General features: G+C 45.7%; 1 protein-coding gene across 2 annotated transcripts; it reads right to left on the bottom strand.

The window, feature by feature from the left end:
• Nucleotides 1-1,314: 1,314 nt before the first annotated feature.
• On the bottom strand, nt 1,315-22,721 carry nbr1b (NBR1 autophagy cargo receptor b). 2 transcript variants are annotated; one of them, XM_039611154.1, is made up of 23 exons: nt 22,408-22,696; nt 19,516-19,578; nt 19,229-19,247; nt 19,108-19,130; nt 16,076-16,264; nt 15,875-15,952; nt 15,528-15,796; nt 14,941-15,066; nt 14,486-14,692; nt 13,834-13,993; nt 12,990-13,073; nt 12,710-12,895; nt 12,364-12,480; nt 11,050-11,125; nt 10,365-10,475; nt 9,857-10,033; nt 9,403-9,675; nt 7,264-7,447; nt 6,923-7,168; nt 6,399-6,484; nt 6,239-6,311; nt 5,330-5,423; nt 1,315-4,828 (listed from the first exon to the last, which is right to left on the bottom strand). In XM_039611154.1, exons 1-23 carry the CDS (start codon nt 22,507-22,509, stop codon nt 4,655-4,657), a joined length of 3,117 nt encoding a protein of 1,038 aa, XP_039467088.1. In that variant the 5' UTR covers nt 22,510-22,696; the 3' UTR covers nt 1,315-4,654. The 2 variants fall into 2 exon arrangements, with proteins under 2 accessions (XP_039467088.1, XP_039467089.1); XM_039611155.1 differs by lacking the exon at nt 5,330-5,423 and having other exon boundaries at nt 4,655-4,828; nt 22,408-22,721.
• Nucleotides 22,722-26,462: the final 3,741 nt, after the last annotated feature.

Here is a 26,462-nt window from a genome sequence, read left to right as displayed (position 1 = left end):
ATACGTATGGGCAGGGTGGAACCCACACTATTTCTCAGGTGGTGGGGTTGGTCAGTGGTCTGTGGCTCCTCCAGTCTGTGTGCCAAAGGCTCTGAACCCATACCTGCCTCCAGTGCATCCATCACAGTGTGTCGTGTTCTGAAAGAAATTGCTTAGTCATAGATAAAAGTGCAGTCCACTTACCATTTACACCCATCCCACTCAGGCCCCAGTGGGCGTGCCCACACTGAGTCCGTTTTAGTGTCTATTGTGAACAATTTGTTTATTTGAAATGACTTGTTCTGTTTATCAGTGAAACGTGGCAGCGTAAGAACAAAATCTCCCAGTTTTCACAACATTTGTGTGCACCATGTGGCTCCATAAACAAGATATTTTTATGCCAAATGAAGAGGATTATTCCTAAAATTGGAAAAGTTCAGCCCTGTTATAGTATTTGATTAAATCCAGCTCAGCTTTGTGCATCTTTGACTATTATGTCAGGTAGGCTCATCACAGTCAGGGACTTTAATTCATGTCAATGATTCATTCGCATCATGGGTTTGTTTAACCCTGTGAATGATTAGATGACTGCTTATTCTTCATTCTGATCGGATGAGCCCATGATGCTGATTATTTAAACCCTGAGCCTTCCTTCCTTCACAACAGTGGCACTACTCTCACTGCAGGACACACCCTTTTTCATTATTTAGTCTACCTGATGATAATGCTGAGTAAATGCTTTGTGAGCACGGCCTTGCCTTTAGAGATCAGGTTGCTCTCTGCTGCTTCTGGTTCAATAATCGTCTGTAGAAGACTAAGGGTTTGGCTGTCCATAGAGAATTTTTCCACTTTTATGAGGCAGTGAAAGTCAAGATCTTATTTCAGCAATCTCAAAAATCATAATCAGAATAGTCCCAGATTAGTATTTGATGCTAATAGCAGCACTGTTTGTCCTCCACCTAATCGTGCTGTGACAGCCTCTGATGAGGACTCATTTATTTCTCAACCACTGTGTTTATAAGGTGAAGGATGTGAGATCCAAATTCTCCTCAGTTACTCTTTTTCTCTCCTCCTCGACCTAAACCACTGCTGTCCTTGAACCCGCCTCTGTCAGAGGTCACTTCCTGTTTAAAAAGGAGGTACAATGTTACAAGACACATTCTCAAAGACGCTCAACAGTCCCATCTTTGACACTGTGAAGATGACTGCTGTGAAACATATATGATGACATCCATTTAGAATTTTGTTGCTTCTCTTTAAAGGTGACACGTCACAAACGTGACCTTTTTAGTTCCATGTGATGCTTCTGACAAGCAAACGAAGCAGAAACCTCAGGTGGGTGTAACGTATTTAATCAGAGACATATTGATTTGTACATCATACAATATTCATAAAGTGCAACACAGAAAAAAGCTCAAGCCATCCCCCGTTTTTCTTCCTCCATAAATACATGTTCCCTAATTTCAACATGTTTCATCCAACCGGAGCTTCTGGCACACATGATGACACACAGCACACATGTGGCCTTCATTTGAGACAGTCCACACTGAACCTGTTTCAGGACACTTTTATTCTTACCTTCCAAATTAATTACCTATCCAAGATGGTGAAACCCAACAGCATGATTTATGAAATGCTAATATAAAGAAATAATGTGTCACTGATGAATGCCACTTGCTTTTTAAAAATCAAAGCATCCGTGTGAGGTGGAGCTGTGTTTGGCAGATCCCATCACCCTACAGGACAGCACTGATCTCTGTGCAGAAATCTGCAGCCTTCAAAAAGCTTTTCTCCACTGTGGGAAAGCTAACAGCTCAAAATGCACTTCTCTGGCCTTCTGATGATTCAGTCGCCCATACAAGGACCTCCATAACACAGCTGACTCGTCTGTCTTTACCTGGAAGTTCCTTTAAGGTTATTGGACAATATTGTTTCCTATCAGACTGTTTATCTGTGAAGATTTGTGATAATGTAGCAGAGATGTCATCTTTAAGTTCATGGCTACTGTCACCAGGGGGCGGGGTCAAAAACGTGCGGCCCAGTGTGGGGGCTATACTGGCTGGACCTGTGGCTGGTCCTTCAGGCAGCTGCAGAAAGGACAGAAGTTATAACAAACACAGAGCTCATGCTGTTCTTTAAATCGTTTCCACCGCCCAGCATGTGACCTGCACGTCTCCCTCAGGCTCCACCCACACGGTTGCTTTCCTGTTGGACCGCACAGACGCATGTTGCATATCCTTCCCATGAACCAAACACCAGTGCAAACCGACACAGACAGGGTACCATGTGACGTGGCGTGAGGTCACGTGGATGTGTAACGGCATAAAGTGTAGTAGCACGCAGTGTATCCCAATCTTTTATGAAAGGGTTTTCCCTTCACACCCACACCAACAAAACAACGTCCTTTATTACAAAGAATGAGACTAAAACTGCAGAACAGCTTTAACTAGCATGCCTAAAGACACGGCGTCAAACTTCCAAACAGCCTTCAAGCAGTCAAAGCAGAACTTAAACTAACTGAGCCCACACCTTTAACTAATGAGGTCAGCTCAGGGTCCAGCTAGGAGCAAAAGGAAAGAGCAGACAAGAGCAATGACCTTACTGTGCACACCTGACAAAGCCCCATCAAAGTCAACTTACGGAGTAGCCACGTGTGTCTGGGATTCACAGCGTTCAGCAGAGAATAATATTTGCATTACGTTAGCCTGCAGTATCAGCAACGAGCCACTCATGGACCGCATACCTCTGTTGAACTTTCTCTAGTGATGGAGGAAAATCCATTTCCAACCATCACCTGGGCCCCTCAGCTGATCCTAATGAGCGCCTCTCCACAAACCAAACAGGCAAGCATGTCACATCTTCTCCAAGAACAATGTAAGCTCTGAGTGAGAGTGAACAGGTGCAAATCCACTCTTAAATCATTCATCTGATGGGAGAACTGAAAGCACTGTGCCCAGCAAACATCTGAACTCAACAAAGCAGCCAAGCTGATAATGAACTTCATCTAAAGCCACAAAGCCGACCCCAGCAGGACTGCACTCTCCCATCAAAACAGTAGAAACAATGAAGCATGGTCAGGTGGGTGAGTGGGGAAACATGACAAGCACAGAGAGGGAATGTGGAGACAGCTTTGTGTGACAGGAAAGGAAGAATTTACGCTGCTGCTCATTAAGTTTAGCTACGATAGCTCTATTCAGAGGAACGTGGTGTTTCCACAGCAGTTCTGGGTAAACTGTGCTTCTCATAGACAAACCTGGTTCATTAGCTAGTTAACCATCATGCAGTGGGACAGTGTAGTCTCCTCACCACCACGGACTCACGACGAGCTAACAGTCTGACTCAAAGTTTCAGCTACACTGAGTGGAATTGTTTTTTTACAGGTTATGCATACATGTTGTATTAAATGTATATGAGAAAATCCCTTTAGTTTCAATGATGGACTAAAGTTACAGGACAAAGGTAATGTGCAACCAAAACGGCACGCTGCAAAAAGCTCATCACACACTCGCCTTTCCCACCATGAAGGAGCGTTACTCAGATTTCAGTGGTTTGTTGTGGATGATCTGCTCTGAGCACATATGTGAGTTCTGGGAAACTGACTCAAAAAAAGACAAAAAAAGGAGGAATGTGTGTTTTGAATAGCACAGCAATTTAAACATCAAAGTACTTCATTGCATTCATCATCACAAGTCACATCAACATGAATGTGTCGGAGCAGTCCTGCTCCTCCAGCCGGAGCTCTGAAAACACCAAAGGATCAGATTTCTTAAACAGTAAAGCCTCACACACACTACATCACCTGACCAGTTCTGGTTACCTACAGTCAGTTTGACTATTTACAGCCCAGTAATAAAGTTATCAGTAGCTGTTGGAATGGCTGGTCAAATAAAACAGAGAAAGAAGCAAACCTGAAGCTGACACTGTGCAGACGAGCTGTGTGAGCGTGGCTCTGGGACACAGGTCAGTGATTTCTAATGAAAGGAAATCTGCAAACAAATAGCTTTGTGACACAAACAGCATTAGCTCACTACCAGTCAAGCTGGTTGTTACAGTTTTCACCACAACACGCAGAAACATGCATCACCAGCTGGTGTGATGGAGCCAACTCGACGAGGCGAACAAGACTCTGAGGAGATGAGATGACTTGATGCCTCAGCAGAACCATCAGCACGAAGCTGCATTTTCTTTTTGCCCAAAGATGTTCTGAGCGAGGGGGTTCGGTAGGCGACCTCTGAGAGTCTGCTGCTGTGGACTTGAGCAAAGGAAAAGCGTGAGGGTGCCGTTTGTAGCTTTTTGGGATACCTGCAACCAACAGGAACAGGTAAAGCAACTGTGGAGTTTCTGCAGCCAACACAACTTTAGCTCAGGTTTGATGGAAGCGAATGCTTTTACGCTTCACACTTAGTTAAACTCCATGATGTTAGCATGTGATGCACATTTGAAGACCTAGAATGCCTGTTTTCACCTTTCTTAGACAGATATGCAAAGAAAACCTGCGACTATCAAGAGCTACGCTGAAAGTACTAAAACTACAGACAGTGGGTGGGTGATGGTCCGCTGGAGGATCCAGGGTCGGCTGGAATGTCCCTTACAAGGTCATAGTATAGTCCTCGGTCCAAAAGGGCAAATTAGTGGAGAGCTGAAAAGAAGGAGGAAGAGTTTGGCCTTCTCGTCATCAGTAGCGTGTAGAGTACCAGTCATTGTCGGTCATCTGAACGAGCTCATTGACCACGTCCAGCAGGCTGTAGTTGTGTTTCTTTAGCAGACGCTGGTTCAGTGGGCGGTCTGCAAAGCCCATCTCCACCAGCACGGCCATCATGGTGTCCTGGGTGGATGCATCCACTGGAGGCTGGGTGGAAACAAGATCGGATCAGTCGAGCGAGCCAGCTACTGATTACTGCACAGGCCTGAATGAGTCTGAAGTGTTTGAAGGTCTGACCACTGACAACATGCTGTCTAGAATGTAAATAAAACCAGAATGCAGCGATTGCAGCAGCAACATGTCACGATTCCCACTGTGTGGCGTCCCCTCGTCAGGAACTGATCGAGTGTCGGGAGCACCTGTCTGATCAGGGAGCACCTTTGGCAGCTGGCTCCTGCTCTCCTGGATTAGGGACGCAGCCCATTTTAAAAGCCTTTCCAAAGTAGTGCAAGTAGCTTTGCACTTAATGTAAGTGTAGGCCCACAACTGTGTCGCCTATGTGTTGCATTACTATCATGCAGAGAGACAAGAGTTCAAACCTGGGTTGTGACTAGGAGATGTCACATTTACTCAACACTGGAAAATAGCCTGGAAACTCCAAATAACACAAATGTGAATATGGGAGAAAAAAGCTGCTAGATGTGTCACCTGTGTGGGGCCTTGTCCGGTGAACAGGGCTTTGTAGGCAGAGGCAGCTACTGACAGAGCTCCTTTCACCAGGCCGCCGGTGAGGCCTTGTTGCCTGAGGAGAGCAAACATTTGGAGAGTTAATCCTTTTGTTCTCTCTTATCAGTGTTTACTATTCATGGATGTGAATTTATTAATAAGCTGTCTGCAAGGGGAAAAGTTACAGCAGCAAACAGAAATCAAAAAGCATGCTTGGACTTTATGCTCCATCCAAACTGTTAGTGCTCATCATTTTACTCGGGAGGCCACGACATTATTCTGCTTCTGTTTTAGTTGGCAGCTGGGATTGAAGCACAACAACTTCATACACTGTTATCAGTGCTCGGGGTCAGGCTCTAAGCACAGAGCCAAGGTGAGACGACTCCTCTACGTATGTGCATCTGAGCTGACCCTAACCTGAGCTGCAGGCTGACCTGTGAGGACTCTGCCTACACAGTCATACTTTGAACAGCACTGCAGTTCAATCAGCTTCATCATTCAATCAGCGAGCAGATAATCTGCCTCCCGTCTCCTGGAAGCCAGTGTTTGGCCATTTCCATCAGAAGCTACATTCAAAGTGATTGAATGACGGTGGGACTCTGATATCTGAGATTTGTAGTATGAGTGGTGTGCATGCTCGATACTGAAGGACAGATACAGGAAGTTGAAAAACAAACAGAAAGAAAATGCTTCAGGGGCCTCATGTCGGCTCTGCACGATAAATCAAACCTAGCCAACAGATGGATGGACTAATAAAAACATGATAGCTTCATTGTGTGTGTGTGTGTGTGTGTGTGTGTGTGTGTGTGTGTGTGTGTGTGTGTGTGTGTGTGTGTGTGTGTGTGTGTGTGTGAGAGAGAGAGAGTGAGTGAGTGAGAGAGAGAGAGAAACCTGGGGTCCCCAGGGTCGCTCTTCTCTGTGTCAGTAGCTTCAGTATCCGTCTGAGCATGCTCAGGAGCTGCTTCTGCAAGACAGACAGATGCGATCACCGTGGAGTTCATCATTGTGGTACTGTGAATGAAGTGACAGTGAGATGCTGTAAGGAGCCTACCGTCCCCAGTCTGGTACAGTTCTGAGCCCTGCGCTCCTTCCTCAGTGCCGGCATCCTCCTCCTCTCTCTCTGCGCTGCTCTCTGGGCTGTTCAACACAAACATGTTAGTGTCAGTCATTTACTGTCCGTCAGACAAACTGTGTCCCCACAACAACAATACCTGTGCCACTTCATTAGCTTCATTAGCTTCGTTAGCTTTACGACTCGGCTCGCTGTATTTGAATCTTGTTTAAATGAAGGAAAAATGTTTTAGATGATACGGCACACCATCTAACATATTTTGGTAACTATTTTATGAACCTGAATAAATGTTTAAACTGCACTGATGTAGCTGGTGTAGCTGTGTAATGCGGAGTGTGTAAACGCTTGATTATTTGTATATAAGCAGGAAGTGAAGCATTAGTGATCTCCCTTGCCTGATGAAGGCTGTAGATGATGCTACAGTCGTACAGATGCGGTGCAGCAGTGGAGCGGTCAGTCTGAGGCACAGAGGAGCATTTCTGAGGAAACTTTCTCATGCTTACTGTGATGTGACGACGGCTTTAGGCGGTGTCACAACTTCAGGAGTCAGCGGCTCATCGTCCAGCGTCTGGGATGTACACAGCATATCGTTGGCACTGCTGGCTCCTGACAGCTCCATTCCTGGAGCCGCTTCATCCACCTCGTCCGCCTCCCTCTCTCTTGCGGCACTGTCCCGACGCTCAGCTGAAGGGGTATCTGGGTCTGTGGCGGTCTTGGCTTGGACGTCTCCAGGCTGGGACAGAGCAGAGCTGCAATGGGACAAAGAACAAAGAAAAAGTGAAAGCACCCATTATTGTCCCACACGCGATGGTTCTTGCAGACACTCCAAAGCCACGGCTCATACCTGTACATGGACTCTCCCAGGGGCCGACTGGTGTCAAAGCAATCGGGCAGGATGATGATGTAATCCTCAGAGGATGTGGAGGAGGAGCGACTCCTCATTACACCTCTCTTCTCCTCCTCTTCTTGCTTCTCCCTCACTCTGGACTCCACACAGATGCTCTCCATGTGCGATTCTTCAGCTTCACCTGTGATGAGACCAAGGAAGCAAACACTGGGTGTGACTGGCTGCTGTACGTCACACACATGCTGGGACCCATGCTTCACTCCCACTCATGACCCAGAGCTTCAAGCTTCACCTTTAGCCATGGCAGCACAAGAATTTCAATTCAATTCAATTCAATTTTATTTATATAGCGCCAAATCACAACAAAAGTCGCCTCAAGGCGCTTTATATTGTACAGTAGATCGCACAATAATAACAAGAAGTAACTAGAATCATAAAGGAGGACCTGATGGTGTGAAGTGTGTGAACCTGATACGTAGCTGGATTTTTAGAAAGGTGCACATCAGTGTAGGCTTTCAGAGAGGTGTGCAGTTCCCTTTGTTTTAGTTTTAACACATAAACTAGCTTAAGCCTAGTTTAGACTTGAAGCAGGAGAAAAAACATCTAATTTCTAGAAATCTGGCCAAATTTATTAAACCCCCCAAAATGTGACTATCCAGAGACTGTGTCAGCTCCCAGACAGACTAAAAACAAACTAAAAACCAGCAAAAACAACTTAAACATAAAAAATAAAATAAAAATAAAAATAAAAATCACAAAGAAAGAACAATACAGCATCCAGCACCAAAGAGTAACACTGTGAAATGTGGATTATTAAACATTAGGTATCTCTCCTCCAAGTCCAATTCAATTTTATTTATATAGCGCCAACAGTCGCCTCAAGGCGCTTTATAGTGTAAGGTAGACCCTACAATAATACACACAGAGAAAAACCCAACAATCATGTGACCCCCTATGAGCAAGCACTTTGGCAACAGTGGGAAGGAAAAACTCCCTTTTAACAGGAAGAAACCTCCAGCAGAACCAGGCTCAGGGAGGGGCGGGGCCATCTGCTGCGACTGGTTGTTGATTCATTTAAACTAACATAATAATCTCTGTTAGTACACGACTTAATAATTGATCAACAAATCCATTAGTTTAATTAGATTAGTTTAAATGAATCGACACCCCCGAGTCTTTCTATTTGTGGCAGCAATTTTTCACACCAGCCTATCAATCAACCAAAGACCCAGACAGACTGTTAATTCATTTGAAAGCCTGATGCTTAGCCTCGTCCAGCCCAGCTGTAAAACCAGTCTTATTTGTGATCGTCCACCTGGGCCTTACACAGAGTTTCTGTCTGATTTCTCGACTGACCCCCCCCCCCCTTGTTTCCTTAGCGTAAGGAGTGAACTCTTATGTCAGGTGTGTGACAGCCCCGTGAGGAGTAGCAAGCCAGAGAAATCCTACTTGAGATTTGGAAAAATAGAGATGGAATTGATTCAAAGCCCAACACAACGGCTGCAGTGTGGGAGCACTTTGGATTCAAATGGAATGACTTAACCTGTGTGAGCCGGTTTGTCGGATTTGTTGTAAAATACTGGCTCCCTGTTAAATCCAGAATTTAAAATCCTGCTCCTCACATATAAGGTCTTAAATATCAGGCCCCAGTCATACAAAGTGTTGGAATTAGCTGACATTTCTGTTGTGCTTGAAATCTTGCGGACCTTCCATTTAAAGAATAAACAGCTGTTCCCTCGACAAAGTTCTCCTATGTTTGTGGTGAAGGAGTTCCACACAGACTCAACTGTGCTGTCACATGTCAGCTGGCCGCCCTGTTAGCACAGCTGCCTGGGGTTTTAGTAGCGTTCCTCCTGCTGATGCTAGAGGTCCTCCCAAACACTGAGCTGACCATAAGCTGCAACCCAGGGCTTCAAGTCTGCTCCTGTACAAACCACGGCTGCCATCACACCTCACTATTAGATCCTTGAATCCAGTCCAGTCATACGGTGACACTTTCATTGAAATTAGACGCCGCCTCTACTTTACATAAGTCTGCAAATGCTCAACGCTCATTCATTCCACTGACACTCAACAATGACCTCCCCATTGGTGCAAACAACTCTTTGAGTCAAGATATCAACTTAAAACTATCACCTGTGGCGGTGTGTTCTGGCAGCGTGGCGGTCCCGGCTGAAGCGTGGAGCGGGCCCGGTGCTGAGCTCGGGCCAGGCGGCACGTTCAGGGTCACAGACGTTGGAGTGGGCAGGGAGGCTTTCAGTGGGGAAGGGATGGGCGCCTTGAGACCAGTGAGGGGTTTGATGGGAGTCTTGGAGTTGCTAGAGCAGTTGTCGGGACTCTCCTCCATTTTCACCGTTTTACTCACACAGGACAGCGAGGAGGAGCCGCCATGAGCAGCTGGACGTACCACTGAAAGCAAACACAAGGACCACAGTGAAACACCTGCGGCAGCACGTTCACATGCAGATCACGCTGCAGACGTTCAAGTCAGAACAGATTGTATATGAACATAGAAACGGGGACGTTTCAGCCAAACACAAATGATCATTCATTTAAAAGGACGAGCTGGCGCCGAGGGCGTGTCACTGACCTTTTCCTGTTCCTGGGCAGGATCCTCTCAGAGGTATGTGATCAGGGGCCTCCTCCAGGGTCATCGAGCGAATCACAGTCTCACAAACAAACTGAGTACCACTGATGTCATCCTCCCCTTCCTCCTGAGCTGGGACTCCGCCCCCTTCAGCTCCAGGTCCTACCCCATGGGGGACATCTGAGGACCAGCAGCGAGACAACAAATGTCAAGACACACCCATTTCATTTTTGAACAAGACAGCTGTGCACATTTCTCCACACACAGCTGTATCAGGAGGACAGCTGCTGATCTACACATTCAATCAGAGAACTAACGGCTGTGAACAGCTGGACAGTTTTAGAAGAAAACCTTCACCCCACTGCATGCTGGGAAGCCAAAGAGGGTTTTTTAAGGAACCTGAATCAAGTCAGTCAGGTGTGGCTTCTTTAAGGAGTACTTGTAGTTTACGTTCCAAGCTTTTCAACAGAACAAACTGAGAGAACACTGAGGAGGATTGGGACTCCATTACCCATGATGCTATTGATGACTTCAGTCTCTTCCTGAATCAGACCCAAGGAGGGGCTGCCCTTGTCCAGCAGAGGGCCATCTTGAGACAGAGGGGACATGCAGGGTGTCATGTCTGGAGGAGAAACACAGACAGCTCTTACAGTTAGCAGCTGGGTCCAGTTTCAGATATGAATAAGAAGGATACAGCGTGTGGAAACCATTTAAAGCCGCCTGCTGGAATAAAGACAGAATGGCAGTTTTTTCAAAAGTGTAACATTTGCACTGGTTTTAAAACCAGCTGTGGGCTGCAGACACACCAGTTTAGCACAAACTGACAAAGCCACAGAAAGCGGTGTGTCTAACCAAAGTCTGCAGCTTCCCTACTCGATCAGGGTCACAGCACCTAATGCTAATCAAGCAATGAGGTCAAAGAAACATTCTCTATGAGTCACAGACGGCCTCCGTCAGTGTGTCGGGCCGATGCTGCCACTGCTCTTGAGCTCAGAGGACACCGTGCTCGCCGTGTCCCAAAGAAATCTGCTGGTCTTGGGGTTTTTTTGCATGTTCAAGTATTTGTGGTGCAACAGATTAATATTTTATCTTACTGTTTCATTGTTCATATAGCTGACGTGCTTTTAGTGCAGACGCGTGTCTCTTAACCAGGACCGAGTGTTCTGGCTAACAGGTGTATGCTGTTCTCTTCTTACCAGCAGGCGTGTTGGTGGGGGCGCTCTCCAACTCTTGGACGATGTTGATATCCAACAGCTCAAAAGACAGAAGATCCTGACAAATGAACAACAGGTAACAAATTACAAGGCTAGTCTATAGGTCACCTGACCTGTCTCCAAACCAGTACAATCCAACTCAGACCTCCCAGTTTATAAATGAAGATGATGACGTTGCAACTCATTTGTAACACATCTCTTATTAACAGAGGACTCAACTGGTTCTGCTGTGGTTATATTGCTACATAAGTGCTGGGTTGTTGAGTGCGTGTGTCACTTTGCCGTTAAAGTGCCATCCGGTAGTACAGCAGTGTGCAAGAGTCACAGGCCACACCCCATTTCTTTATATTTTACTGGGAAAATGAGACTTTGCATAACTTCAGTGAATTTGAAGCTGAATGATGGCTCTGATGGCTCCACACACTTCTGCCGCACCTCCTCTGTAAACGCTGATGAGAATTTGAACCAAATAAAATTGGGCTCATCAGACCTTGTTGCCACCAATTTTCAGTCCAGTTCCTGTGTAATCTGGCAGACCTCAGCCTCTCCTTACCAAGCAAAGCTGTAACATACAAAGCTTGTGTTTCACAAACCATTCCAGCTGTCAGCCAATCAGCATTTGGCCCACAGTTAAGCTACGTGACGCTGGGTTTTTGGAGGACAGATTGAAAAGCCCCTCCCACAGGCTTGCACAGGAAATTACAAAAGCAAACAGGGGTTGGTGGTAGAGCAGGTCACCTACTAATTAGAAGCTCGGTGGTTCAATCCCTGCCTGCACAGGCTAACAATACTAACCCCAAGCTGTCACTCAGACTCAGACTGTAGGTGTATCTACTAAAAAGCTCTGCAAAAATCTGCATCCTTGGAAAAAATAAAGAAATAAATGAGGATGGCTCAATACTTGCACAAAATCCCTACAGTGGACTCTGGAAACAGATTTACAGTCTTTGCTCGTTTGTCACAGTTAATCTCAGCCTGTGTCATAAACAGATGACTATCAAAGACAGAGCAGCAGACTGACTCCATGTCATCTCTGACTGCCAGTGTGGACCAGTCCCCGTCCTCAAAGGCAACAAGTTTACACAGTTGCAATTATTTTGGTTGTGCTACGATCTGTAAAAACAGATGCTTCACTGCACATTCATGGACATTTGAATAAACAAGTCAAATATGAGCTATTATTATTCCAGCTTCATGTCAGCTGAAGTATACATACAGTAATGGCCCCAGGTAACGTGATGTTAGCATACTGAAGTTCAGCTGCTAGGATGGGGGAGGAGCGTCCCAGCAGGTTACCTGTGCAGTGAGCAGGTCTACAGACGGGATGTAGTACTCTTCTTGGTCCACCGACAATAACGGCTGTTCCCTGGAAGCTGCACATGCTTTCCCATCCTTGGCTACTGGGTTCTTGCCCTGCAGGCAAACATTCACATAAATGTCGTTTGTGTGTTGGTCTTAGTGAATTTGCACATCCAGAAATTTATTCAATTTTTAAACCGTCTAAACTTCAATTTGTTTTGTATGAAATTTACGAACCAAACGTCCTTTATCTCAAAAATTCACACCGATTAGTTAAACTGCAGGAATGTCTTAAAGACGTTAAAGACTTTGAATAAATGAACAATAAAGGTTATTGTTCTACCTGCGGTGTGACACAGGGTGAAACCAGGATCCCATCAGCCATCATGGGCGCTGGAGCCAGAGGGTCGACCACGATGCTGCACCACACTCTCGGTCCAAACTGCTCCCCAGCGTGGGCCAGACGCCAGTGAGATGTGTAGGAGCCCTCCACAGTGGGAGCACACAGCGCTACGCTCACTATGCCCACCTACACACACACAGAGACACACACACAGACACACACACTTGTTTCAGTGCTTCACAAGGATATTTTCCACAGCTCTGGGATGTCTCACACTCACCTGTCCTGGCTGCAGGAAGGGAACTGACACTTCTCTCCAGCGGTCTCCAGATCCCACTGCCAGGTTTCCCCACATAAACTTCAGCTGCAGGAACCAAACAAGACATAATATAATGGTTCCTTAGTGGGAGTTAGCACACAGTGGACCAAAACCTCCGACAGGTGTTGAGGTCAAAGATCAATTTATACAACAACCAAAGCCACGTCCTGCGGTCCGTAAATGTCAGTACTTTGCTGCTAAACTTGATGGAAAAAATGTTTAAATAAGGATTTACACTTTAAAGTGACACTATTAACACTATTAAGGAAGTATTTGTTGAGTCATAGTGAAACAGGGTTGCTGTTTGTTTACACAAAGTACAGCTAAACTAAGCCTTTGTAGGCATTTAAACCAAAAGCAAAGCACAAACTAATCACTGTGTCTGAGCCCATGGAGTAACCTGAAACACATAAGATGTGACGGGCAGCATGAACGTTGTGCTAGTCAGTGATGACATGTCAAGTTCTGAATCTGCCCAGCTGGCTGGGTAATCACGCAGGTCAGTGACGCTCATCACCTGGGGTCATGAGTATAGCTGTTTCTATGGTAACCCAACCAACAGTTACACTTCCCCCAAAATGTAAAAAGTACATCTAATGTTGGGTCAGATAATATTTTTGTGTCACTCTGGCCTTTTGTCCAGCACCACTGTCAGGACACATCTGTGCTACACACACATATAGAAGAGTTTAACCTATTCCATTATATTCACGGCTCTGAGACGGCGAGCAGGTCTCGTTCTGGTGTAGGTGCCTCTCAGGAGAATCCACGGCTTTTAATGACAGAATGCTGTTTGAGACTTTACCTTAGTGTCAGCACTCCAGCTGAGAGTCCCAGTGTTCCTCATCTTCCAGTACTTGATAAACTTGGTCCCAGGACGCAGGCGCGTTCCGTCAGGAAGGTTTTCATCCAAAAACGCTGCCGTCATGGCAGGAACCACCAGGGGACAGGGGCGCTTTGGACGCCTGGGCAACAAGAGGAAAATCCCTTTATTCTAACTCCTCATCACATCTCACTTTAAATTCATTCATATCTTCATTCAGCTCCCATCCAGTCCAGAGCAGTGGTTACAATGGACCATCTTACTGACTGCTGCAGTCTAACTGCTGCTGTATTTTCCCATAATCTGTACACTTCATTGCACTATAGCCAATTTAGCATCACCGTTCAGACCAAACTGTGTTTCAACTTTGGGAGGAAGCCGTAGTAGGTGGAAAAAAGCTGTTTCAGGGTCACAGAGGTTACTGAAATGCATTTCCTGCACACCCAGCCCTGACGAGCTGATAGCGCCTCCCTGTGACTCGACTGTGTGAGCAGGTGCTGACGTTTAAATAAAGACAGACTTTGTTTCTGGAGCTACTCTGGAATTAGACACGAGGAGATCAAGTGTCACAGTGGTAAGATCTACACTGAGATAAATGAAGTGCGTCCTGCAGCCTAACTTGGTTGGAACCTACTCTGGGCTGTTGTGCTGTGTGGCTCGAGGCTGCAGGAGGACGGGGGAGGAGCTTCCGTCTCGATGGGACGAGCTCCACTGTATGCCCCGCCTCTCCATCCTCAGCTGCTTCCGGATTTCTTTCACCTCAGCTTTCAGCAGGCGTTTCTCTGCTTTCAGCCGCTGCTTCTCTGCCTTTCGGAAACTGCGATCCCCCCGCCTGTAGAACCTAAACAACAATGGATCGAGATGAAGTAACATCAGCAATATGGGAATGTCTACAGCCAGGTGTAGGGCAGAAATATTTTATACTGGATCCAGACAGCCCTGCATCAGCTCACACTCATACCACATATCTTTAAAACAAAACATGCACCTTTTTGTTAAATATTTACTCCGTAAAGCTAATAATACAAAGCTAGTTTGTGCTTTTTGGTAAATATGAACACGTGTTAAAGTCCAGTAGCTGTGTCACACCTGCTGTGGTCTGGGGCCGGTGATCCGTGCTCCGGGATGGACAGGGGAGTCCTGGCTCTCACCAGATTGTGACTGGGATCGTGAGAGAAGCTGCAGGGCTCGCACAGAGTACAAGAGGTGCACACGCTGTGGAGTGAAACAGCCAAGAGGGATGAGAGGAAACGTGAGACTATCTAAAAACTGACACCGTGATGAAGAGCACGCACTCAGTTTCACAATCTGCAGAGATAACTGTCAGCTCAACACGGTGCTGTCATTTGCCAGTCAAGGCATGCAAGGAGAATACGAGGAACTGCATCATCAAACTGCAACGATCGGTCATTGCAGCAGTTTGTGTGCAGAGCTGAAGTTAGAATGGAGCACCAACATCCTCCAAAGACTCTTCCTTTACAGCAGCGAGGCCAACATTGACAGGTAGATGTTCACTTGGTAACAACGTTTTGTTCGTTTTTCAGCTTATTCATTTGTACACTGACAAGTGTTAGAGTTAATCCGAGGCCTACTGCAACACCAGGACAGCGTCTTTCACCAACAAAGACAAATCAACAAGCAGAATCCAAAGACAGAACTCACTCAACAACACATACCTGCACTGATAGCCTCCTCCAGTAGTCTGCCCCCTACAGGACGAGCAGGGAGGAGTTGAGGAGGACGGAGCTCCAGGCAGAGTGGAAGAGGACACCTCGGGGACCTGCTGGGTCTCTGCTCCTCCTACGGCTTCCACTCTACCTCCACCAGCTCCACCTGCTCCTCCTGCTGCTCCTCCTCCCCCTCCCAGGGGTTTGTGGATGCAGCACTGTCCTGAAAACTCCCGACAGATCTTTTCCACTGCTTCACGAACTACCTGGTCCTTAAACTGAATGCAGTAACGAGCACTTTAGTCGTCAGTCGTTTAGCGTAGTTACTGCTATGATACTCATCAGGCTGCTCTTACCTTCTCCATGTAGGAGGTGAACCAGGCTGGGGGGGTCTTGTCTTCTTCTTTGGTCCCTTTTACTTCTTTCATGATCACCTGAGCAACAAAAGAACATTATCTATGTGCATACAAACTTGTGGGCTAACACTCAAACATCTAAGTCGGTACACAGCAGTGGATGAATGCAGTAAGAATGAAGCCTGTGTGCTGGGGTCTTACCATGCCCTGTTCTGGCACTGCAGCCTGGACCTTGCGACTGACCACCTGAGCAAGCGAAGGGCAGTGCTGTGGCGGTCTGAATCCCCTCTTGGGCTCTGCTCCGCCGGCCTTGGTGGTGGCAACCCTCGTTGGCTGGCCTCGAGTCTCGTACACATTCATGTGCAGACGGTTCCCCTGCCTCATTGCACTCTGGAAAATAAACACACCGTCAGTTTCACCGTTTAGCTAGATTTTTCACTGACAACACAAATGCTTCACTTAAGAAGAGCAGTAAACACAGCGATACTATGTGAGCTGGGCGACAGATGATCCTGTCTCCGCCTCTTTAAACTAGATCTTGGGAGATGGAACATCTCATAAGGAAGTCCTTATCTTCATGGGTCAAATGTAACTGCACAAACCATGAAAGAAGATAAACACCATTAGATTATTATTTACTTTCTGGATTTGGAAAGCTTCCACAGTCACATTTCAAAGCTGTTCACAGCATCGTAATCGAGATGCAAATCCCACACTGGGGATCAAAACTAGAGATGGACCGATCCGATATTACGTATCGGTATCGGTCCGATACTGACCTAAATTACTGGATCGGATATCGACGAGAAATAAAAAATGTAATCCGATCCATTAAATATCAAAAAAACACCTCACAAAACTTGCAACACGGTGTAACTCGGCTCATAACCGTAGCACGTCGGAGCAGTGTGCTCACGTGATAGAGCAGCTGTGTGTATTTGTAGCCTCGCTACCAAACCAGCATTTCATCTCCGAGGAAGTTATCCCAGAGAGAAGTAAAGCAAGTGTGTAAGTTCATCTCTGAATGTTTGTAAAGCGTTCCCATGTTAAGCTTAACAACCGATATATGGAGCGACTGCCTCTCTCTCTCTCTCCTGCTGCTACTTCAATCATGAAACTGATCAATGATCAGCTGATCGGCTTTTCTGTCGCGAGTCCGTCTCTCTTCTTTGTTTTTGGCCCACTTTGCACCAGAAAGAGGAAACCAGCGGCTGAACAACAGCAGCACGTTGAAGCTTGATAAGCTGTTGTTAGAATGTATTTAATATTACTTTCTACACCAGGATCCTTTTCTACGTAGCTGACGGCTGGTAACTGTGCAGGGGCGGATCTAGCAAAGTGTAGCCAGGGGCCGATAGGGCATGAACAGGGAAAAGGGGCACAAAGACATACTTTTCTTTCTTATTCTCATTTAAAATGCCTAGCTTTTAATAAATAATTATCTGAATCTTACACCCAAAGTTTTAATCTGATGTAAAATGTATAGAAGTCCATTACTGTATATAGTAACTGTTAAGTCTAATATACCCAGTAAGCTATAGTACTTTTTCCTTTGGGAAGGTACCATCTGTGCAGTCTGCAATTCTGTAGAAGAAAGATGTTGAATCTATTTAATTATTCTTGAAAAATAATTTATTTCTGTGCATTTTTTTTCACCCTGCATCAAATTAAAGTTGATTACATCGATTAAGCATCATGAGGTGGAGGGTGGGGGTTCCCTATTTTTTTGCTGGGAGTTTGCAACCCTATTAGTTAGGTTGCTTAATATTTCTGCTAAGTACTCTTTAAAATACCAGAATAGGGAGGATGGAGCAGGTTTAAGTTTATTAGATTGATCAGTGTTGCTGAACTATGAAATATTTTGGGTGCAGTGTTTTTTTTTTTTTTTTTTTTTTTTTTTTTTTTTTTATAACAGAATAGCTTTAGTACAGCGGTCCCCAACCCCGGCCTCGGACCGGTACCGGTCCGTGAGTCGTTTGGTACCGGGCGCGAGAGTTGAGGCTCAGGTGTGAAATGTATGGTTTTCAGGGTTTTATCGGTTTTCAGCGTTATTTTGTTATCGTTTTTATCGTTAACTCGGTTTTCCTGGGTCTTTTCACGTGTGTTATGAATAAATCTTCTTTTTTCGGTACCGCACTAGTTTTATTTTGTTGTATTTATCCGTGACACCTTAAAGGCCGGTCCGTGAAAATATTGTCGGGCATAAACCGGTCCATGGCGCAAAAAAGGTTGGAGACCGCTGCTTTAGTGTTATTGTTTATTTAAACTTGAGTATGAACTTATACAAAATGCAGCAAGATATTAAAACAGTTTTATTGATTAAAAAACACACTATATCGGATTCATATCGGTATCGGCAGATATCCAAATTTATGATATCGGTATCGGTATCGGACATAAAAAAGTGGTATCGTGCCATCTCTAATCAAAACCAGACCTTTTTCTTCAGCTTCATTTAGGAAGAAATAACAAAGGAATAATCCACAAATGCCCATGAAATGAGGGACTGTGTGTAAAAAGATATTTTTTAGCAATCTGTTAATAAAAGCTGCAGAAATATTCCTTAAAGCGTTTACTTGGGCTAACTGTAACCCAGTGGAGGTAGCACCAACAGTGTGCCAATAAACTGACTGTTGCACAGAAGGACAGTGTGACGGTACAGTGCGTCTCTGCTATACACAAGTCAGGGATCTGTGCTGGAGCTGGATGTGAGCGTTTAATGGTTAACTGGCAAAGCTATGCATCGTAGCTGATGTTGCAAAGTAAACAAAAGTATAGTAACAGGTGCTGCTAACACAGTGCACTCCAAGACGCCAGCAAACACTCCACAGGATGTCTTTACTGTAAAGACGCTACAGGAGTGTGAAAGCAAGGACAACCAGACTAACAGTTTCTATCCACAGGCCATCGGCTACTCAATCACTGACCATGTCCAACTGTTTATCCCTAACTGTAAATTTGTCATTTTTTGTACATATCTCTACATATACACCCTAATATTGCATGCTCTGTATAAGTTAGCACTGTGACAGTGTTGCAGCTACTGTGTTTACACCCACATATGAGCTGCAGGATTTACAAAGCACTGCTTTACTGTTTTACTATTATTACTTTCTTCTAGTCGTGTGAAGGGAACCTGCAGAGTAAGCGTTTCATTGCTCTGCGTAACAGTCTGTGTTTTGCAGCGTACATGACAATAAACTTCTTGGATCTTTAACCGTGACTGAGCTTACCTTCAGAGCCTCCTCATACTCAGCTGGAACAAAAGCAGAAATGACCAACATTAACATGAGTGCACTTTTATTTGGACTTTGTTTACTGTGTAGCATCATGTGACTGCCCAGGTGTACTTACCTTGGCTGTTAATGGACACCTGGAGGAAGAAAAGGAGAAGACGATGATGTAAATATGTGATAAGAATGCGTTACATGGAGGAATTAATGGAATTAAAGGACCACTCCTTTATACAGGCTGCTCACTTGTTAGTGAATCCTGGCCAGAATGTGAACAAGGCACAACTTACCACAGTCATTTAGGCTACGACACTCTTACTGCATCAGTACCTGGCTGTAGGTTAGCTGTACCTACTCACTAATCTCACTTTGTATGGCACTCCTCAGAGGAGGAGCACAGTCTCTTACCTCCTCGTTCTCCTCATCAAAGTAGGTCAGCTGCAGGCTGCACAGGCCAAAGGAGCGCTTGACCTGTAACACACAGACAGATGTTGTCACATCCAAAGTCAACTCTTATTTACTTCTTCACTGTAAATCTCAAAAGTGTCTTACTACACAATAGCTCTGAGAGCCTGGTCTGCAGCAACACTGAAGTCTGACCAACGACTCAAACCCCTAAAAGCTGATCCTGTTCATCTGGACGCTGCGTTTCCGTGTCCCCAACTCTCTGTGAACGGAGCTCGTGGCACTGATCAATGATCATTGATCATTGATCATGACAGTTTGCATATTAATGATCATAAACTGACCCCACAGCCCATTGTTCCTTTAGTGGTGCTGGTGTCAGTCATTATGCAAATGTACTGTTTATAAGATTGGAAACCTGCAGTCAGCTGATGAAACGTTTCTCCCACTGAAAACAGAACCAACCTTTTGGGATTTCCTCACCTGGACGATTGAGCATGCATCAAGACAACTACTCAAAACTTTTTATTACTTCAGGACCCGACGATTATGATTCTTTTCTGTAATTAGGCTGTTCTGGAAATCAACTGACCCAGAACACTGCAGTGAGAGCAGCAACAGAGACCCGAAAGAGTCATATTAGCTTCCCCACACTGAATGATCGGAGCCCATCATATCCTACAGAGCTGACAGTACCACACACCCCACAGAGGACTGCTGCTTACTTCTGGTTCAAAGCCATTCTTACAGACGGTCCTACAGGGTGAAAGGTAACACACTAAAACAGTTTTACATAGAAGCACTGTTTTTTAATATTTGGCACTCAACCAAATCACGGCTCAAGCCCACGAACGTCACCAGATGGTGTTTCCCGGCTTGATTCAGTTAATGTAACACTGTAGCTGAGCTCTGTGCACTGACACTGAGTGTCTGCACTTCAGTCACATCTCAGGGGGTTTCATTAGAAATCCACCTTTAGTGTACAGAAACAAAACTGTCCAAACACTTATGGATTTATCTCCTGCAGTTTGTGTTTCACCCACACCCACCCACCCCTAACCTGCTGACCGTGGCTGTCCCCCACTGAGCCTGATCCTGTTGGAGGTTTCATCCCATCAGGACGGAGATCTCGGACTATGCTTACACTGTAACAAAAGTCTTCTCTCTTGACATAACTGTTATTGTGGTGTTAGAGCAAAACAAAAAAATGAAGCGCATACTTTACACATCAGGCACAGAGTGAACAAATTCAGGATGACATCACAACTGTGTGTGAGGAGTGCTTCAGCTGCTGAAGGACTGAGAGAGGAGTTGTTCCTGTATGTTAACCATCAGGAGGATGACCCCTCAGCCACAGGGACGGCCTGCATTTATACTCCTGCTAGCTTTTTACATGCTGTGAGCAGCACAATTAACCTTTGACACAAACACATATAAGCTCATATTGTTTCACAGATTGGCATCAAATGAAAACTGTAAAAGCTAAACCTTTTGCAACCATCTCAGCAGCCAAACGTCTGTGACTCAGCAGCACTCACACCAATGATGTGCTCCAGGTAAAGCCAACCATGCAGAGCTCCAAGCCTGTGTTTCACCTTCTTGTTCCTGACTTACTGCATTTCCAGGCCCAGTCATATATAACAGGGCGCTTGCTCAGGGCTCCTCTTTACTCTGCACAGTTAATACTGCAGCTCTGGATCTGGATATCTGCATCCTTCCAGTGTGTAGCTATATTCCTGAGGAGGTGCGTGTCAGACTCTGGTACACATTTAACACAGTAATGAGCTGAGCTCTGTCGTTCAAATCTATGTTGTCCTATAGTTACTACACCACACATCGAGGTATGGCAGTCAGTAAATGGAAACTTAAAAAGGCGAGACAGGAGAAACGCCCTTTGACCTTGTTATGATGATGTCATACGTGCTTGGACGACAACAAACAACAAGCAGAGTGCAGATGAGTAGATCAAGTCCTACACATGACAAACATTAGAGATATCTGTGTGAATTAAATCAATAAGTGATATCAGATATAAAACAATCAGCCAGGCTCTCCTCCACACCAAGCAGCCCAAACACGTCTCCAGGTTATTTTCCTTGGATCTGTTACTGTGTAAATACACGAGCTCGCTCAGTGGAAATGCAGCGATATAAAGTCAGTCTGCCAGTGTCGTTCTCGCAGTGAGGACAAATACACAAACCGCTGCATCCCTGCTGCGTGGTGCTGTTTTTCTCATGGATTTGAGTATCTTTAAATGTCTTTGTGGTTGTTTCGTCTTTTTACTGCCTGCAGTCGGAGTGTGCCACTGCGCATGTCAGTGAATTGGCTACGCTGTTGCTGGTGTGTTGACATTAAACCACCTGGGCAGAAAACGCAGGAATGTGTACAGGCCTGTCTGACTCGTTGCCTTTACCTCCCCGATGTGACCCACGCAGAGCCTTAAAGGTCACACAGTGATTTCTCCGTTATTCGGCGTGTTTCACTCTGACATACACAACAGTGTGGCTCACCCGGAGGGACGAGCACGTCCTGAACAGCCTAGTGTCTAAGCAGGGATCACGGCCCGCATGTGAAGCTGCCTAAAATGAGTGCGGCCCGTCACGAAGCGGGCTGGGACACAGGTCTGCACGACGTGACGCACTCCCGGTACTTCCCGCACACTGTCACCGTCACACCTGCTGGGCTGGGCCGCTCACCGTGACGGCTCAGGCTGGAGTAATCCTCTCCGTGAGCACACAGCGCCTCGCGGCACCTCTCAGACGGAGGTGGAAACGTTTGCCCGTGTCTCTGACAGCACCTGTGGGCCCCCTGAACCCCCATCCCTCCGTGTGCTGCGTGAGCGCCATGCGTGTGGCGTCGTGTCTGACAGCAGGCCTGCTGCTCGTCTCTGCTTACCATGGCCTCCATCGACTCCCAGCTCTTGGTCTCGGATCCCGACAGCAGGAAATTCTTGGAATTTCCCCTGAAATTCACCTTCAGGTTGATGTAGAAATCCATGGCGCCTCCCTCGGTGCTTTAGAGCATATTAGACGCGACGCACACGGAGGGTTTTCCGCACCGCCGACGACTCTTTCTGGGTTAACCTCAGCAGCTCAGTCCACCACGATTATCCGTCGAGCTGTGAGGCGTATTTTGTGTTTACATCAGCGCAATGGACACACCCACTTTGCACCACGTGTCCGGAACAATTTCTTCTTTAGGGTGCCTCGTATGCCTCTAAGTTGCGTTACTGCCCCCTCTGGTTTAACGCCGCCATATTGGCTTGTCTCCGCGATGCCGTGGGCTCTAATGAAAATAGAGCTACAGACGGGTTTGGCTCCACTAGTCGCGTCTGGGCGATGGCTCACTGCACATCAGCACAAAGCTCAAATGTACAGGAGCGTCGTTAGAGGCTTTTTGATATGACCGTGAAAGTCCATTACAGGGCAGGTGCTCACATCTCAAACACACCTGTCCCTCACAGCTCCGAGCCGATAACCTGCATTCAGCGGGACTCCAGCAGCTGTGTGGGAGCAGGCAGTGTTGCCAACTCCTCAGTAAGGAAAATCGCTATTGGCTGTCCTAAAAGTCGCCAGAAGTCGCTAAATGACATCATCGCCTAATTTGCATAATTGGTCATGCTAATATAATTGTAACCTAAGTTGCTGGAGAGAGAAATAACATTGTGGAAGAGACATAAAGTGAGTAAAAAACGTCCTAAATGCATTTAGAATTTATTTAGAACTACAAATTAAATTTATTTTAGCAATTATTGTTTTTTTTTAAAGTCAGAATTCCAACCCTGCTCCTTTATCCGGGCTTGGACCGGCAAAAAAGACCCGAAATAGGCACTCTGGTGGAGTTACTTTGTGTGTGTTTATAAGTAGTTTTAAACCTCGTACTCCACAAAACAGCATAACAGTAAAAGAAGAACTGACTGCGTTACAGTCAGTGCGGGAGCAGCGGCTTCGCTCATGCGAGATTCATTTGCAGTTCGGACGCATAGGTGTGAACATCGTCTGCCCTGATAGCAGCTGGGGGAGGACTATCCTCCGCCTGTGAGCGCTTTGGTAAGGGCGAGGTGCCCACGGCAGCAGCCGTTGCTTGTTGAGAGTAAAAGCGATACCCACTTTCACGTCAAAAAGTCGTCATAAATAAATCTCCAATAACACCAGAAAAAGTCGCCAGATTTGTCGCTAGTCGCTTTTTAGAAAAAAAGTCGCTAAGGGGGTCTGAAAACTCGCTAAATATAGCGACAAAGTCGCTAAGTTGGCAACACTGGGAGCAGGCCGATCTGAGCGCTTCAGCAGCAGAACAGCTGCGAACACGTTCACTGTTTTAACGAGAAAGACCCGCCTGTACCTGCACCAGAGGGACCTCTGGTGACTGTTTAGCTTTATGTTATTAAAATTTCATTAATAAGTTGAATTTCTGCAATCTGATGTTCACCTACAGTACTGTGCAAAAGTCTTGAGCCACACCTCGTTTCTTTATACTTTGCTTCTAGGAGGCAGACTTTCTTTGTAGCTGTCTTTACCAGAAGCTCTCCAGAGTTTTGGGCAAGTTAGTGTTTTCAGTTAACCTAACCCAGTCTTTGGACTGTGGGAGGAAGCCAGAGAGAACCCATGCCCATCCCGTTCCACACGGACAAACCCTGGCCTGATGGTGGTGGAGTTGAACTCAGGACCTTCTTATTGTAAGGCAACAGTGCTAACCACCGTGCCACCTGAGTCTTTATCCCGTTTCAAATCATTGTCAGTATGAGGTGGTAATGAGAGAGGTACAGCAGTGAGTTGTCAGGGTTTGGGTGTTGGAGATCTTGTCCAAAATGAATGAATTTCAGGATGGCAATGATCCCAGACACACTGGCAGTGCAGTAAATGCTTACCTGGATAGAACAATATCAGCCATGGATTGGCCTCCTTAGAGCCCAAACCTCAACACTATTGAAGCAGTCTGGGATCATCTCGATAGAGAACAGAACTAAAGGCAGAAACATCCAAAGAAGAGCTTTGAATGTTCTTTGAGAAGTCTGGAGAACTGTTCCTGAAGATACTTGAATGACAAAGCTGCCTCAGAGAGTTCAGGCTGTGCTGAAGAACAAAGGTGCTCTCAGCCAATATTCACTTTCAAATTCACTGAAATTGTACAAAGTCTGATTGTGCCTTCTATACTGTGTTTGCATGTACACTATAATGCCAAAGTGTTTGCTTGTCTTCCTTCACACACACAAACCTGAGTGACATCCTTAATCCTCAGGGTTTAACAGGACGTTGGCCCAACCTTTGCAGCTATACCAGCTTCAACTCTTATCGGAAGATTTTCCACAAGATTTAGGAGTATGTTTATGTGAATTTCTGATCTTTTTTCCAGAAGCCCATTTGTGAGGTCAGATGTTAGATGAGAAGGCCTAGTTAGCTCTACAAGATCCCAAAGGTGTTCGTTCAGGACTCTGTGAGAGCCGGTCATGTCCTCCCACACCAAACTCGCTCATTGATGTCTTTATGGACAGGGGTGCACATAAGTGGTCCGCAGGTGCGCATGCTCTGTCAAAATAAAAGACGCGCACCAGACAAGAAGTTGCAGCCCGCGTTTGGGTACAAATAAAAAGCACTGTTTTTGTCCGCTAGAGTGGGATTTTCACGGCATATTCTGCGAACCATCTCTGTGCGTTCATCATTTGTTTGAAGCCAGCTCACCTCCTGCAACCACTTTTCCGAGAATACGCGGTTCTTTTGCGGTTCGGACTCCTTCTGACATTTCTTTGGAGGTGGAGGAACACCAAAGTAATTGCTTAAAGGAGCTTCTTCGACATCTTTAAGAGTTCTAAACAAATGTCTGTCCTCCTCCAGAAAATCTTATGTACGCAAACGCGCGTTGCAACTTCTTACCTGGTGCGCGTCTTTTATTTTGACAGCGCATGCGCCCCTGCGGACCACTTATGTGCACCCCTGTTTATGGACCTTGCTGTGTGCACTTGTGCGTAGTTATGTTGAAGGAGGAAGGAGTAATTCCCAAACTGTTCCCACAAATTTTGAGCATAAAATTGTCCAAAATGTCTTGGTGCACTGAAGAGTTCCTTTCACTGGAACTAAGGGAGCGAGCCCACTCCTGAAAAACAACACCACAGCAGAATTCCCCATTCACCAAAGTCAACAGTTGGCACAATGCAGTCTGATAAGCACAGTCTACTGGCAACCACCAGACCCAGACTGTTCACTGCAGAGAACACGTCTGCACTGCTGTATAATGCAGTGGTGTGGTGCTTTACAGCGCTGTATCCGACACTTTACAGTACCCTGGGTGATGTAAGTCTTGGATGCAGCAGCTTGGCAATGGAAACCTATTCCACGAAGCTCTCTATGCACTGTTCTTGAGTTAATCCTTTAGTATAACAATAATAAACAACTTCAGTAAACAGTCCAAAGATTTCATGGTTAAGGCCCTAATATTGATCCCAGCAACACCCCTAGATGGAAGATTTCTATAGTGATGGCAGTGGGCTCTTCTGAAGGACAACACCCTGATACAGCCAATTGTATCACTGAATCAGTGATATGGACATGAGCACTCACTTTTTTTATGGGGCTCAGGTTGTCATGGAATAATGTGGGGACCTGTCCTGGTTATTTTTACAATGGGCAACAGTGTAAACTAAAGAGTTACTTTCAGTCGCATCTTATTTGGTGTGAAATCCACTGTGATGGTGTGCAGAAGCAAAACTACACACACTGGGTCATTGCCTCACGTTTCTGTGTTGAATTTCTTCCCATGTCTCTGGTGCTGTTTAGCCCTTGTGTTGTCCACGGGTCATTTTTGTCCTCTACAGAAATCTTTTGCTATCAAAAATATGTTTTTTATTCATCAAATGGTCTGAAAATAACAGAAGTTATTCATTACTATACTATGCATGATTGGAATAAGTTTTAAGTAATTTGATTTATTTATGGGGTTTTTATTCGATTTTATAA

The sequence above is a fragment of the Oreochromis aureus genome, linkage group 4 (assembly GCF_013358895.1).
Source record: "Oreochromis aureus strain Israel breed Guangdong linkage group 4, ZZ_aureus, whole genome shotgun sequence".
NCBI classification, from domain to species: domain Eukaryota; kingdom Metazoa; phylum Chordata; class Actinopteri; order Cichliformes; family Cichlidae; genus Oreochromis; species Oreochromis aureus.
The sequence above is the reverse complement of the archived record's forward strand: the minus strand, read 5'-3'. Positions and strand labels throughout refer to the sequence as shown.